Below are 16,324 nucleotides of genomic sequence, written 5' to 3' on the forward strand. Positions count from 1 at the left end.
TCAATTAAAATAAAATTATAAAGAATCTATGTCATCATTATACGAAAACATGCACAAAAAAGAACGCTGTTAAGGGGACAATTTCACGTTTTTGGTTTGTGTCCCCTGAAGGGTACCCCTATACAGTGGACACCGATATTAAGAGGACATGTTTTTTTTGGATCCGAATGTGTCCCTTAATAGGGGTTCTACTATATTTATGTATGCAGTTTAATATTATTTTTGTTCAGGGATAATTATCTATATCATTTAAAAAAAAATCGTTATTATTATTATTATTATTATCATTTCCTTCGAAAAAATGCGCTATCACTAAAAATGTGCATCGATCCGCGACCAGTTGATAATTGATATGCTATCCGTCACTGCGCATGTCAAACAACAAGAGAAACTGAGCACAACATAATCGATAACACAACGCGATAGTGTTCATATAATACTAATAGGCCTAAGAATGGAAATTCCAGTCTGACGCTTTAGAAACTGTTACGCTGTCGAGACCTAACCGTTAGCCTAGATTTCACGCATATAACAATATGGCTAAGGCACTTGAACAAAGCGTACTTTTCGATGCACCAGATTCAATTGAGTGTCAGATTTGCTTGGAGAACTTCATTAACCCCAAAATATTGGATTGTAATCATTACTTTTGTGAAAAATGCATTCTCAACTGGAGCAATTGCAATAAAGGAAGAAGTATTCACTGTCCGACCTGTTGGCAGACGACAGTACTACCAAACGGTAAAGCTGAAGGACTGCGCGAGCATGTTGTTGCAGCACCGGGCGGCGAAGTAGCATCGACACCAAATGATAAAACTGAAAACCTGCGACCCCATGTTGTGATCACATCAGAACAGGCAGCATCGGCAGAATGCTGCAAAGCATTGAGCTCTGATAAACCACCTCCACCAAATAAAATCATTGAACGTATGTGCCAATTACATACAGAAGAGCTTAGATTCTTTTGCGAAACCTGCAAAGAGTCTGTTTGTCGAGAGTGTGTGGTGGTAGACCACCTGTCAGGTGCTGGTGGCCGCCATATTGTTTTTGACATAAAGATTGTAGCTAGGAAAGCTGATGAAATGTTTAGTGCATCAATTAAAAAACAAGTTTCGAATGCTGCTAAAATCGATAGAGAGATAAATAAACTAGTCTGCAGCCTGGATCAAGTTGAAGAAGGATACCGGCGCACAGTTACTGGCATCGATGGAGTTTTCAACGAACTTGAGAAACAATTAAAACAAAAACTAAAAGATCTTAAAGATGAGGCACTTAAAATTAGAAATGAAAGAAATGCTAAGATCGAAAGCCGCCTGAAGTATATGACAGATATGAAGACCAGCGAGCTCCATATCAAAGAAGTTTGTGAAAATGCTCTGAAATCTGGAAAGGCTTTTGACAAAGTCGAACTAGCATCATCTATTAGTAACCACTGTGCAGGTGTCAGACATAATGATATCGAGGTTCTTTCAGATGATTCAAACTCTATGCAGTTTGTCCAAAACGCTTATGCGCTGAAGCGTTTTAAAGATGAGTTGCAGACAATCGGGAAAATAAACAAATCAGGTAGGTCTACAAAATAAAGGGAAGAGTGTTTAATCAATTGGGAAATTTTGAAATCTCTGTGGTGGTTAATCATGGATTTAATAACAGTACGTATCAGAGTATAGGCGTATATCATGGGGTTTAACAATTTAGCTCTTTCGTAAATATCATTGACTGTATGAAGTGATACACTGCTAGTATTGCGTTTGTGGTATATGAAAAAAAACCTCTCAGCTGAATAGGTCTGAGAAAATTTTCTTTGTGTTGCTACACATGGTTGACATTAAGAATAGACTTATGTCGGGAAACGTAGTCTAAGTGTGTGGTCTATATTAAATACAAATCTGGAATTCATACACTGATTCATCATGATGACAGCAAAGTGGCTACTTCATAGGAAATAGTTGATTTCCGGCATTTACACACACCCACAAAAAAAAAACCAAAAAAAAAAAAAAACAACCAAACATTTTCAGTAAACATTCAGCATTCATTTTGATTGGTGGCGCTCTTGAAATTTGATATGAAATGCTTAACTATGATTGAAACTTGGCATTAAATGAAAACCATATTGTACCCAGGATATGCACACGTTGTTTGCTACTGTAGAGCATGTTTTTAAAGTATAAAATCTTGATATGCCTTGCTGGTGAAACAGATTGTACGTCTAGCCAATACTTACAAGATGCTGTCGATATGTTGGTTCGGCAGTAGTGTGATGGTAGGCCTATGAGCAGTGTTAGGAATTATTACAAGAGTTATGTATTGTCAAGATATTAAAATACCAAAGTACACAGGGGCAGATCCAGAGATGTCCAAAAGGGGTGGGGGGCCGAAATTTGGGCCGATCGAGACAACAATGTCCTAGGGGGTCCGGGGGCATGCCCCCGCGAATTTTTTTGTTCTAGACGTCCGAAAATAACATTTGAGGCGTTGTAGGCTATCATTTTTTTCTTTTTCTTTCTTTTTTTTTTTTTCTTTTTTTATCTCCCAAAAGGGAGGGCGGGCCCCCTAAATCCGCCCCTGGTACATCACTAGACGCTAAATATGACGTCAATGATTTAACGAGACGCCAGTACAATGCGGTATAATGTATAACAAGAAACACTTGCACGATTTAAGTAATCACATGAAAAATGGTCGATTATTTTACCACTCACTAATTTTTGAATTTTCTGTTGATCGACGACGAATATCGCTTTATCCCCGCTTTATCATAAAATCAGGATGTAAAAAGGCCAAAAGACGGAAACCTAGCTATGACTGAGTTTTTAGACATCGACTGTATATCATATTATCCTGTCTCTTATACACATCTAGATGTCGAAAATAGAAATAAAACATTCAAATTTTAGTCTGAATGAGTGCAATTTCCAGGCATCAGAGGTGCCATAATCATAATTTGCTTTGCGATTCCCAGTATAAAATAGACAATAGGTCCTTGATTTGACGCCCGCGAGGGAGGAGTGTGTAAGGAAGGGGGAGCATAGCTCTCATAGGGAGAAGGTCAATAATTTTTTCGAGGAACACTGTTTTGAAAAAAAACATTTTACCCTCTGAGAGTGCCATTTCCGGGCGTCTAGAGGAGGGGCCTATTCTAAAGAAAGCATGTGACATCGACACTGACATTCGGGAGGCATCTGTTGCATACAGAACCACATAGAAACCTCATGTAAATTGAAGCATAAAGCAACTACTAAACACGTAAAAGAGAGGCGCACACAAAATTACCAACATCTCACACACAAATCTGCTGCATTGTGAGAGGTGGGGCAGAACCTGCATTCTCAGAATTGGTATGTACTGTAGACATTAGACGCCAGATACATCATAGATTATGAATGATTTACGAACAAATTTTTTTTTACCTCTCTGGATTTAATTTCAGATGTGACCCAAATGATTAATAGAGTTGAATGTGGCATGTCCAGTGATCTGGAGCGATTTGCGACTCAAGTCATCAGGGCGGCTTTTACTCAGAGGAATAATGTAAACCGTGCAGCCTTCATAACCAATGAAATGAACAGAAAATACGGATGTACCTGGTGCTGCTTCATTGGCTCTCACGCCAGATCCTGCCATGTGCCACTCAATTTTAAACTGACAGTGAGAGTAGATGGCGCATGTGATGTTGTGCTCTTCAAAATCCCTTCCGTGACAGACGGGGGTGTGACACTCACAGAGTACACAGTCCAGAAGGTCTCCAGTAAGAACATGCCGCCAAATATAATACTTGATGCCATTGATTTGGTTTACAGTGGCCAACGCTCATGCGGGAATACGAGAAACAAACTGTCGTGTTTCGTCAGCACTGAACTCAGTCGCCTGCATGGGGGTGCCTGGAATTGTATGATCATGGGTGGGTCCTACTTTTGGAGTCATCCGCTTCCGTTGATGTATATCACGTTGATTGTTGGACAGGAGTACATCATCATCTGGAGAAGCTGAACTGATTTCTTGGCAGTGTCGCACACCTGGCTCTGATTCGGGCCGATACAGGACAGTGGCGGTAGGAATTCGAAATAGAGGGGCCCAGGCCGGGTTTCACAGATGGGGAGTAAGACAATTTATTATTATGACACCTCTAGATGGTTGGAAATGGCATTGTCCGACCTAACTTTGATTATAATTTTCCATTTTTCTCAATTGTTTTCATATTTGTTGAAAAATTTAGGGGGAGGAAGACCGACCGACTCCCCCTTCCTCGTTGAATCCGCCACTGCAGGGCTATTTTAGCAGTCCGGAGTATATATGTTTACAGCTTGCCCTCCAATTCAGGGCGACCTTTGGGACTTGAATGAGGTTAGCTAGGTTTGTGTTAAAAAATTGAAAAAGTGGTCTCGGATTACGGGAGTCTCGAAATGAAGGGCGGATTGTTTTTTTTTTTAATGAACGAAAAAATGTATTTAGAAAAAAATTAAATAAACCATTGGTCATGTAGAAGAGATACTGGTCACAAGTTTTTCTCCGTTTTGAATGCCAAAAATTATTCAGATATTCCTGAAGAAAAGCAACACGTAGCTCATGAGTGCAGCTCATGCTAACAAATCTCTTATCAATCAATCTCAATATTGTGTTAAACAAGCACAGCAACGTATTTTCTTCCTATGTAGATTAAGATCTTCTGAACCTGTTCTCCTGTGATGTGTCGTTTTTATAAAACATGCCATAGAGAATGGTCTAACTCTTTGAATTACTGTGTGGTTCGGCGGCACATCGGAGAAAGATCTTGACTGTGTAATTAAGATCGCCTCTCGTATTATCGGTATTGACCAATGCTCAGTCGACAAGCTCTACCAAGAAAGGCTTGTGTCGAAAAAAGCACGGTTGATTGTTGCAAATATTTTTTAGATAATGCGAAGCGGTCAGCGGTCTGCCAATATGTTTAGGGATTGTTTGGCACTAAATAATTATAGTACTTTTTTTTTTTTTTTAAATTTATTATAGGTGTGCACATGTGTGTGCACGGTATGTATTTGCGGCATTATACACTGAGCCAACCCAAATTTCTATGTATCATTCATACATTGATATATAGAGTTATATTGTATATTGTATCCTAACAAATTCTTTAAAAAATATTTGAAAAAACATCTGTAAATTGGCGAAAACCATTTGTTTTTGTTTCTCTTTCATGTGGGTTATCCACCTTTATTCATTTTCAATATTTTTCATCTTATCATCAAGAATACAATATTTGCACAGAGGCGAAACTGGGTTCAAACTTGGGTGGGGGGGGGGCTGTCTCTTAGAGTTACATTTTTTTTTAAAAGCCCAAAAAGAAAAAGGGGGTGGGGCCTTCCCCGGGAAAATGTTCATTCCTAGATTTCGGGAAGTGAGTTTTACCGACTTCTGAGGTGTCTTTTAATGACTTTTAAGTTGTTCAAAATTCAAGGTTTATCCCTCTTGAAAACGGTCTGGTAAACTTTATATTTTACACATTTTTATAGCTTATGATGATACAAATTTAATAATTAGACAAAGACCCTGTAAGTCTACCCAAACACTTAAATTGGTGTAGAAAACTAGATGACGTCTGTACGATGTTTCTTTAAAAAAATAACAATTACGATGATTATTCTCAGAATTCTAAAATGCACGGAACTATAATTAGTATTTCATTCATATACAAATAGTAAATAGGAAGAAAGTATTATCGTGCATGATAGGAAGATAAAAGTTCCCAACGTCAACACAATGAGAAATGATTGAAGATAATTTCGTACGACCGTGCCGTATTGATCCAAATTAGTGACGCCGGGGCAATAGTTGATAGTAAAATTACCAGGCCCGTAGCGTGACTTAATTTGTGGGAGGTTCGTTTCAGTGGAAAGTGAACCCTTTGGAAACCATTATACAAGGGTACGATCACGTCATATCACATACTATCAAAATATATACGGTAATATAATTATATTGTAAGAATATAATTTTTTTGTTTTTAAATGCGGACCTTCTCCAGTTTTTTGGGCGGTTTGTCGTAACCCCCTTAACCCCCACCCACGCTACGGGCCTGATTATATGGTAAATTCAATTATCAAACGTTTTCAGTTATAATCAACCTTTGATATACATAACACGTAGGTATGATATGTCATGGAATCAAATACAAAATCAATGACAGAGGTCCCGTTGGCTTCAAAGAAGTTTTACAATTATTTTATTTATAAATCAACAGGAGGACGGGTTTAGTATCAGGCTACTGTTTTTCCATGGTTCTAGTCCGGTAGTGATGCTGTTTGTTTAAAACCGTGGGGAAAATGTGGTGTTTACCGTTTATTACAGGAAGTTGTTTCATCATCATCATTAGTAATCTGCATTGCTGTGTGGGTCCGTTATGAATTGAGATTCATTTCCCCCATTGATCTCTCTTCGTGTTGCGCTTTTCTATTATTTCTTCGTAACGTCCGATGTTAAACAATGGGCATATTTTCTTCTGCCTACTGTTCTCTTTCCTTCCATCCCTTAATCACTTCCTTTAATAATCCATTTTTATGACCAATCCATCTTCTTCTTCTTTACTCCATCATATCTAGTAAACTTCTATTTGTATTCATTCTTTTCACTCTCTCTCCGTTCGTTCTGTCGTCCCATGTCGCACAATATTCGACTAAAAATAAACGCCCGAGAGGATTATTCCAAATAATGCTTTGGAGGGTATTCTTCCATTGCACCTTTCGCCAAAAAAAATTAAATAAATAAAATAAAAAAATTGAATTTTATCATTAACATTAGATTCGAAAAAAATATGCCATGTTGTAGTCTCATCGCAAAGTTCAAGGTGCAGTCTCATCGCAAAGTTCAATCACACCGGCTAATCATCAAGATCGATGGCGAATCAGAGCAATTAAGGCTTTTGAATATTCATAATGTCAAACACGGTTGCATTGATGCGAAGAAGTAATCACCGGTAGCCAGCAAGATGGCGAATCTTACGGAGGTTGCTCGAATTTGCCGGTTATCTTTTGCAAGTATGTTTCAGAATTTACCGTCAATATGTATTGATCATTATATTAAAAACTATTTTATATTTGTTTACTTGGGTTGAAATTCGGCTTTCTACGTTTTTTGAAACCATGGCTCCGAAGCATTTGGCACTAGGCCCCCCTAGGCCTAGGCTAGGCCTAGGCTAGGGCCTATTTATTGAGACGACACGATGGGGAGAGCCTGTCTTCTCTATCGCTAGATTGATGATGGCTAACCTGGCCTATGCCTAAAACTAAGAGACTAGGCCCAAGGCTTACAATATAGGCCTATTACTGCTTAGCTTTGTATCTGAATCTGTCAGCTACAGTACTGCACAACCGCCGTCAACTAGGCCTGGCTATCACGTGCAGCAGGTAACGCTGTTGCTGCAACTAGTTGCAAATTATACTTTTAGATGCGCAGTCTTAGCAAGCCGGTCAATGTCGATGCTATCAAGTTGAGACTTGAAGGTGGCCAATGTAGGGGCACGCCTAATGCCATCGGGGAGCAAATTCCATTCAGGGATGTTCCAAGGATAGAGTGAATGAAGGTAGTTGTTTTTATTGGGCTGGACTCTTTTGTAAATAAAGTGACCTGACTGAAGATCGCCTGGTCTGTCTGGATAAAAGATTCGTCTGTAGAAGATGATCTATATTGCTAGGGATGAGTTTGTTTTCTTTATAAAAGGTACAGAGACACACTTTATTCGTCTGGTCTCCAAGGACTCCCATTCAAGTTGTTTCAGCATCTCAGATACACTGGATGTTCTGGCATAGTTATGCAGTACAAAACGGGCTGTTCGTCGCTGAATTTTGTTGATGTTTTGGATGTTACTTTTTTTGGTGAGGATCCCATGTGGTCTCTTTAGTTGATTTGTTACAGCTGAAAAGGTTCCCTTTCAGAAGACCAAAAGTTCTGTTAGCTTTCATTGTGATTTGGTTGATACTGTATGTCTAGTCCAGGTGAGGTCAGATGCCAGTTCAACTCGAGTCCTAAGTAGGGGTAGTGATCTACTTCTTCCAGAAGACTTTCACCCATCCTATAACAGCTAAAATTAGGCTTGATTTAATGGGTAATAATCTGTATCTGTCCTTTATAGCTAGAATGCTGTAGCTAGAATGCATTCCTTAAAAATCTAGGCTAGCATGAATAGGCCGAGGCCTATATAAATGTCCATTTTAATTTATGAATTTTAAAACTATTTATTATTATTATTATTAATATTATTAGCCTAAACAAAAGATCATTATTCATTGTCAGGAGTAGGCCTAGGTCCCTAGCTAGATTGCGGGTCATTTTGGTTCCATAGTAAGTATTAAGGGTTATCGTATTCGTAAGTCTAAATCTGTCTGTGCATTTCAAATATACAGTATGTGCTGATTTCTGCACATATTTTGCAGGAATTAGACATTACCTTTTTCTCATAATATGAGAGTATAGTACAACCATGCAGAAAGTTTAATTTAATATGCACAGCTGAGGTATTCTTTAACTTTCCATGCAAATTTGAGTTACTGTAGTTGTTGATGTAGTAGTTGATGTATCTCTGTGCAAATAAAGTACTTTACAGTGTGTGGGAAGAAAAAAAGCAAGAGCAATCTTGTATCTAAAAAAAGAGGCAGGCCTACTGTAAATCTTAATGGGCTATGGTATGAAAATTGAAGGCTTAGGGTCGTACCGTAGCCTACAGGTTAGGGACAGCCATTCAGACTTTGTTGACAGTTGGCCTAAAAATAACCATAAATACATGTCTTGCAACTTCTAAAGAACCAAGTGTCAATTATTGTTTGTGTTATTTCCAGATAAGGTAACACATTGTATAGCTGGTGTTTCTGTTTCTAGTCAACGAAATGCAGCAACCTACAATCCTTCTGTTGTGCCAAGAGGTCGAGGGGGCAGATCATCCTTTAGTGGAATGTCAGTTGGTGTATTTGGAGCAAGTGGCTTCCTTGGCAGATACATTGTCAATAGGCTAGGTAAGTTGTTCACATCAATCAATAACTAGTTATTACTACTGTAGAATATTCCTCAGATGTGCATTTTGCCTCACTAATAAATACAGTAACATATACAGAGAGGCATTTGGGCACACAACCCCATAAAAGGGTTTTCACCTCACTGGCAAGTAGTTACAGTAGTTATAAATCACCTTAATTTTCCAGGTAACATGCCTTTACTTAGTTTTCGTTCCCCCATGGTAATACTGCTAGATATGCTACAACCTATTACTCTTGGATGAGTGTGCGTAGGCAAGCAGTTTATTTGCAATCTCCCAGAAAGCATTGATAATTGTGTGAAGGATGTTATGTATTTCTTTCACAGGCAAACAAGGAACTCAGATTGTAATTCCTCATCGCTGTGACCCGTATTATGTTCTGCATATGAAATTGATGGCTGATCTAGGACAGATTCATTTCCGGGTAAAGAAATAACATTGATGACGATGTCTTTAATGTTATTAATTATCATGATTTTATTCTGGTGTGTATTGGGCGTGTTGCTGAAACGGTGCAGGGCTGTGTTGTATCGGTTTCTGTTGTGTTTGTTGTTGGTTTTTCTGTTCTTTTATTGTTTGCTTGAGATTTTTCTGTCATTTTGTTTATGTAAAGCATGTTGAAGCATTTTTTGCATTATGCGCTATATAAAGTGTAGGGGTAAAGGGTAGGAGATTAACCCTAACTTGCTGTGTAATTGTGCTGACTTACGTATGGGCGTGGTCTGTGTCTACCTAGCCGTCATAAAGAGGCGCTTATAGTAGCTGCATGTTCACATTATTCCACAACGACAGGGGCTGAAATGAACCATAACATTGGGGTAAACCCCTACTCTTCCAAAAGATGCAATAAATTCTTTAAAGTGCACGCAAGCCAGATGTGTACACTGGACCTCCAGTTTAAGTCCTTATCCAAGAAGACTTAGTTCTACCAACTGAACCCTGGACGAGGAGTAGCTCGAACCAGTGCTGTAGTTGGCGGCGCCCCACCTTACAGCTTGGCAACTTGACTCGCTATCATTATCATTGTTATTATTATTACTATAATATGTATGATTTACAGTAATTTGTATTCTATAGCTATATCACTGAATTAAACTTTTCTCATTTAATAATCATGTATAAAGATTGAAAATTGAATAGAGTACCACACAGTCGTGGACGTTGGTTACTATTCATTACGCCTGAATGACTTCATAATCTTAATGGTTTAGAATAGGTTTTTTGGAATAGGCATTTTAAAACCTAATAATTAACCATCGAAATGTATTAAAAACATGAAAAGTTCACATTATATTAGTTATCGAACACACATTTAATCATTAATGAACATTTACAAAGAAAAATTAAGATACACCTTCTTAATAATTACGTTAGAAATTGAGATCAATGGTTTGTCAGTGGAGAAAATGGCGTCGGTTGAACATATTTTGTGTCACCATTAACAACGGAGTAGTATCACGTAACACTGTAGTACATTGTATACTTTTTCTATTCATGTTAATAGGAATTTACAGTGCAGGAGCCAGAGAAAATAAGAGAAATAGTCAAACACTGCAACGTTGTCATCAATTTGTTAGGACAAGATTACGAGACAAGGTATGGCTAGAATATTTTTGTTGCTCAAATTCTCAAACACAGGTTTTGGATTAGCACAAGCCTTGTTACCATATTTCTATCCCTATTAAGAAAAACATCTTGAGTTTCCATTGCTGTAATTGGCCTAGATGTATCTTAGTCTATTGTAACAATGGCCAGCCTCCATAGGAATTCACAGTTAATTGAATAAATATGTTTATATATATTTTAAATGTTGGTTTATTCTTACCTTCATTATTTCTAAATGACATTGTTCTTTAGTAACTTTAAATTTGAGGATATCCACATCAAAACAGCTCAGATGCTGGCACGGATCTGCAAAGAGGAGAACGTTGCCAGACTCATTCACGTCTCAGCATTGTCTGCAGATATGGCTTCACCATCAAAATTTTTAAGAACAAAGGTATGTTTCCCTAATGCATTGAGAATATGTGAGCATTATGGAACCACCGTAAGCATTTAAACACAGCTCATGTTAATTATAATGAAGATCTACTGTATAAATATACAAATGATATCAGGATAATAATGATATGCTGGATTATGTGCATCTTAAATTACTTTCAATCCATTTTCCTGGCCCCAAGTTTTGGGGAAAATGAATATCATTTTCATAAATAACACCATGTTCAAAGGTGGAAACAGAATAATTTATTTTACAAAATGTAATGTGTGAAATAAAGTCATAAAATGTAGTGACACCCAACTGTATAAAATTTATGGATGGCCACATTTATTTAGAAATGAAATATGGATGTAAATAAAATAGGTAAAAATGAAATAAGTAATGCATTAAAAGGTTGAACAATAAAGCAGTGGGCTAGAACAATGAAGGAGTATGCTAGGTGAAATATTCATTTTCACATTGACTTGTGTTCTTGAATATGTTTTGTATTATATGCATTATAAAACTATAAATCTGAGCAAAGCAATATCTAAAGAGTTTGTATGGTAGCTAATGGGAAACATAAAGTTTATGTTGTTGGAACATTGACAAACAAATGAATTGAAACCGAACTAAATCCCAAAAGAAATACTGGACAAGAAGTGACTAAGAATCAAACAGAGGCTTTCATATATCCTTAACTACATCTTATAATCGTCCCTTTGTTTCTCTAGGCTGCTGGAGAGGCGGTAGTGAAGCGAGAATTTCCTGAGGCTATCGTCATCCGGCCAGCTCAGATTTACGGATCAGAAGACCGGTACTTCAATCATTTTGCAAGTATGTTTTATTTTTGTTTGTGTAAAAGCTTTTGTATAGATTCAGCTATTTACAAAAACAAAATGAATTTTTTACTCATCATTATTTTAATGTTTCTTATGTTATTGCTTTGTAGATCAGAGATTTTTTGGAGGTGTACCACTCTACCCATCCGCATGGAAGACAGTCAAGAGACCAGTGTTTGTAAGTGGTCTATACAGTATAGTGATATTATTACAGAGGTGGCGATGATGATGATGTGATAGTGGCAATGAACATTTTCTATTATTGACCCCCAACCAAATTTTCAATTTCAGGTTACAGATGTTGCCGAAGGAATTGTTTTGGCTTGCAAAGATAAAACAGCTGATGGAAAAACATTTGAATTCTATGGGTAAGTTGTACTACACTATGTTCTTACTGCTACTACCAACACATCCCACTCCTGTCAATTTGGCAGCTTATCTCCTACTGGTATTTGTACTATATAAAAAATTCAAAGGAATTTTCTGTTATGTGTAGAATTTTGTAAAAGACTTCTCATTCCTTGTCCTACAGACCCAAGCCTTACTTATTGAGTGATGTCATCGAGTACATCTATCGTATTACAAGGAGACCATACATCAAGTACCCAGTACCAAGACCCATTCTAAGATTAGCAGCGAGAGGCTTTGAACTTTACCCTTTTACCCCGTGGTTGACCAGAGATATGCTGGAGCTTGTAAGTTTATACTTGATGGTGTACAAATAAATGGTATAAAGACTCCTTGGAAAAATATTATTGATAAGCTTCCTTTGGGCTGTGAATGTTCAATTTTTTAAAAATATTTAATGATTTTAAATGTTATTTTGATTATAGCAACACAGTTCAGAAAATCCAACTGACGGACTGCCAGGTCTTGAGGATCTTGGCATCAAGCCAAAAATTATGGAAGAGAATGCTATTGTTGGACTAAGGCGTCACCGTGGCGATATTTCTTATCATATTGGAATTGATGACATTGAACCAGTTCCAGTGGCAAAAGTATAATGACAATGAAAGCCAGAGATTCCTGATAACCAATTAGCATCATGAACATTTAGTAGAGAATGATGCAAGTAATCATAAGCAGAGATGTGATTGGATTATTCATATTTCAATTTGCAACTGTTGTCAGTAAACAATGCTAGACTTGAACTAGTACACATTGTTTAAAAACGCCACTAAAACCTCTCACAATTGTTTATTTCAAGTTTTCTGTACATAATATCCGATAGATAATTAAAATGCTTGATCAAACAGTAACAAAATATTTAGTTTTCTCATGTAAGCAATATTGCTCGTCAATTTGAAGTGAACTATGAACTTGGAAAATGTACAATAAATATGCGAGTGTTATCCAAGTAATGTTGCTTGTCTTTCTGGAACTGGTGGTTTAGGGTAAACAAACGGTCCCCTCATACCTTCATATTACTATTTGAGCTGCACTATAAATTGTGTACAGTAGTAATAAACGATAAACACAAATCAAATACAGTATAAATATTAAATTTGATGTAAAGTACTGTGGCAGTGCTCCACACACCCACCTTGGGCCATTGGTAAGCAAATTTTAATAGGCACCCCAATAGAGCATCAATATCTGTATAGAGGTACATCAAATATACTACACAATAGACACGGGTGGAAAGCTTTGTATGATTACATTTACAATAGTCCTTCTATATTAGTGATAAAGCTGCGTAGCAGTTCCCGACGCAATAGCGTGTAGCGATTGTATGGAAACCAAGCTTAACTGAAGCGAGTCTGAAAAATGACAACTGATGTCACAAAATTGTAGTAATCATAATGCTAATAATGTTAATTATAATAGGCAGGCAACCCTATTTGCTCCATCCGCTATAAGAACACTAGAAACTGACAGGCTTTGAAATTCCCACCATGCAAGATAGTAATCGTCTTACATATGACACAATTTATCACTGGTGTATGAACCTTGATATAGCTGTCAGGAGTACTATCTCAATATCAGTATTTTCATCACGATTTGGTTGCTCTATTATCATGATTTTGAGGCAATCTTCTTTTTCTTAATTGGTTCCTTCTTCTTGCGAACTTCATGTTTACCTTTCGTCTAAGACAGAAATCAATAATTAAAAAAAAAAGAACAATGTTCAGTTTGATATATAAACACAAGAACACTCATACATGGTGAATAAATTCACTTTATATTTCATATTCTAGATTAAAAAATGAGATCCCTGTAAAGTAGATTGGTTTGTTTTTTTTAATATAAACTTAAAGGTAGTCCATATTCGTTATTGAACATAGGGGAATGAGCTGTTCATTGTACTAAGCCTCAGTATTGTGTGGTAGGGTGGCCAGTTCCTTTCTTGGTCGCCTATTTTCTTCCCCAGTATTGAACCACCGGGTACCCATTTATACTCCTGGGTAGAGAGAGACAAACGTTGCCCAAGGACACAAGCGACTTGCACAGTGAGAGTTTCAGACCCCGGACCTCAAGGTTGGGAGTACAAGCTACAACCGATGCGCCAACCACTTCTACCGCTATTGCTTTTTTTTATAAACAGTAAATTGTCCTCTGAATTGTATGCACTAACAGTACTAATGTTTAAAATCTCAAACTCACTTTAGATTGTTTAATTTTGGCCTTCAAAGCAGCAATGTCTACATCTGTACTCTGGCTAAGCTTTTGTTTGGTAGGCTTGGTTGTAACCGCCGGTTCCTTGGGGGCGACAAAGGCTTTCAGTCGCTTCTCTTGATTCTTGACTACTGCTTCTACCTGCTTCCTCTATAATGATAACAGAATTTCTATTCCAATAACTTAAGACGCACAACATACAATACTATATGTACACATGCGGTTCCACATACTCATTAAAAGACTTGTTGGTACTGTATATCTAAGTCTTGAAAAGGGGGTGGGGAGACTGATGGGGAAATGGAGGTAAAAAGGGATGCTCGATGCATAAGTGAGGGGGAACTAGCTAGCAAAATAAGGTCATTTGAGGTGATCTTTTTTTGCTTTGAAAGTTTTCAATGAGGGGGAAGACTGGGAGGGGGTGATTTCCTACCTTTTTCATTTCTCTTGCTTTTGCTTTCCTTTCATTTTCTCTCTGGAAATATTCTCCTGTAGCTATTTCTTTATCCATCTGAAAAGTAAACAAAAAATGTAAGCATAAGAATATTAAAAGAGTACAGTACACATAGCAAAAACTTTTGTATCCTGCTGTACCTTGCTTTCTGGCTGTTGTGGCGGGAATGGAGTGTACTCTTTTTTTGTACGCTTCTTGACAGGTTGTTTGCGTTTTGCTAGATTCTTTGACTTAAACTTTGGCAAAAACCTATCCCATGATTCATTGCGTAGATTTTCATCTTTCATTAACTCTCGTTTGATCATCATAGTCTAAAAAACAAATCATAAAGTGTTACTACTAAATTAATCTTACAGTACCAGTGGCATGCTAACATGCTAACTGTTTTAACAAGTGTATATTTTACACTAATATAAATATAAATTACCTTTATATTATAAATAGGATGAACATTTTTCATGGTATCGATGACCACCTTATTAACATCCCTCAACCCTCTGTGTGGTCCGACCGCTGCAACTGTGTTTCCTTGCACCATCACATAACATTTTGTCAGCAGCTCAATAGCCTTTAAAGTTGAGCCATTTGGTCCAATCAATCGTTGCCGCCGTTTAACCAGTCGTTCACGATTCTGCACCATCCGGCCAATCTTAATAACTTCAGCTGACATGCCATCCTCAAGAACCCTAAGTGCCTGGTTCAAAGCAGAAAAATAGTCCTTGATTACAGGGGCGGATCCAAGATTTCAAAGAGTGGGGTTCAGAAAGTTCTCACAAAACCCAAAAAATAAAGGGGGTCCAGGGAAAATTTTGATTCCTAGGTGTCCGGAAGTGAGCTTTCCCGACTTCTGAGGTGTCTTTTTAATAACCTTTTAATTTCTTCAAAATTCAAGGTTTTCCCTCTCTTGAAAAAGGTCAGGTAATTTTATCTCATTCTTAGGCCTATACATAGAGAAAAAAAAAATAAAAGGCATACAGTACGTAGTCTTTCTTCCATGGATCGATGGGCCTGAAGAACGCATTTTCGTACATAAATTATTACGACATTGAACCAAAAACAGTGTTTGTTAAATTTATTTAATTGAATGCTAGTTGGGCTAGGCCTAGTTTGTCTGATCTGCCAACCTATGCCTAGGTAGGTTAGTATGCCTTTTGTAAGCCAGGACCCATAAGTATTTTGTTACATTTCTTCACAGAGGGGGGTTCGTCCGAAACCCTTGAACCCCCCCCCCTGGATCCGCCACTGGATTATCATCCTTCTAATTGTTATACAATAACAACTTTATTTGCATTGTTTTTAGTGACATTGTCTCACCTACCAGTAAACGAAATGCAAACACCTGGCTCCGTACAAATCTCTGGATCTAATACCGTAAACACACTTAATTATTCTCACCTGCTCATAGGGAACACTCCTTGCCAGGA

At 37.5% G+C, this 16,324-nt stretch overlaps 3 protein-coding genes across 3 annotated transcripts; 2 read left to right on the top strand and 1 right to left on the bottom strand.

Moving 5' to 3' along the window:
- Positions 1-443: 443 nt before the first annotated feature.
- LOC117113604 (tripartite motif-containing protein 2-like) lies at positions 444-5,077 on the top strand. Its single transcript, XM_033256996.1, has 2 exons — positions 444-1,566; positions 3,434-5,077. Exons 1-2 carry the CDS (start codon positions 537-539, stop codon positions 3,991-3,993), a joined length of 1,590 nt encoding a protein of 529 aa, XP_033112887.1. The 5' UTR covers positions 444-536; the 3' UTR covers positions 3,994-5,077.
- Positions 5,078-6,890: 1,813 nt separating this feature from the next.
- Positions 6,891-13,187, top strand: LOC117113602 (NADH dehydrogenase [ubiquinone] 1 alpha subcomplex subunit 9, mitochondrial-like). The gene is made up of 10 exons (XM_033256994.1): positions 6,891-7,016; positions 8,814-8,987; positions 9,334-9,431; positions 10,512-10,603; positions 10,865-11,006; positions 11,723-11,825; positions 11,941-12,008; positions 12,122-12,198; positions 12,363-12,525; positions 12,664-13,187. The coding sequence occupies exons 1-10, from the start codon at positions 6,968-6,970 to the stop codon at positions 12,832-12,834; spliced, it is 1,137 nt and encodes a 378-aa protein (XP_033112885.1). The 5' UTR covers positions 6,891-6,967; the 3' UTR covers positions 12,835-13,187.
- Positions 13,009-16,324, bottom strand: LOC117113603 (KRR1 small subunit processome component homolog; the record flags this gene model as incomplete). Its single annotated transcript, XM_033256995.1, is given in 6 exon segments — positions 13,009-13,918; positions 14,435-14,596; positions 14,880-14,957; positions 15,041-15,211; positions 15,328-15,594; positions 16,296-16,324. Coding segments are annotated over 6 exon segments (779 nt in total), but the record flags the coding sequence as incomplete, so codon positions are not given.

This window comes from Anneissia japonica, unplaced genomic scaffold (assembly GCF_011630105.1).
Source record: "Anneissia japonica isolate Jap-2015-1 unplaced genomic scaffold, ASM1163010v1 scaffold287748_len1686314_cov196, whole genome shotgun sequence".
Classification (NCBI taxonomy): Eukaryota; Metazoa; Echinodermata; class Crinoidea; order Comatulida; family Comatulidae; genus Anneissia; species Anneissia japonica.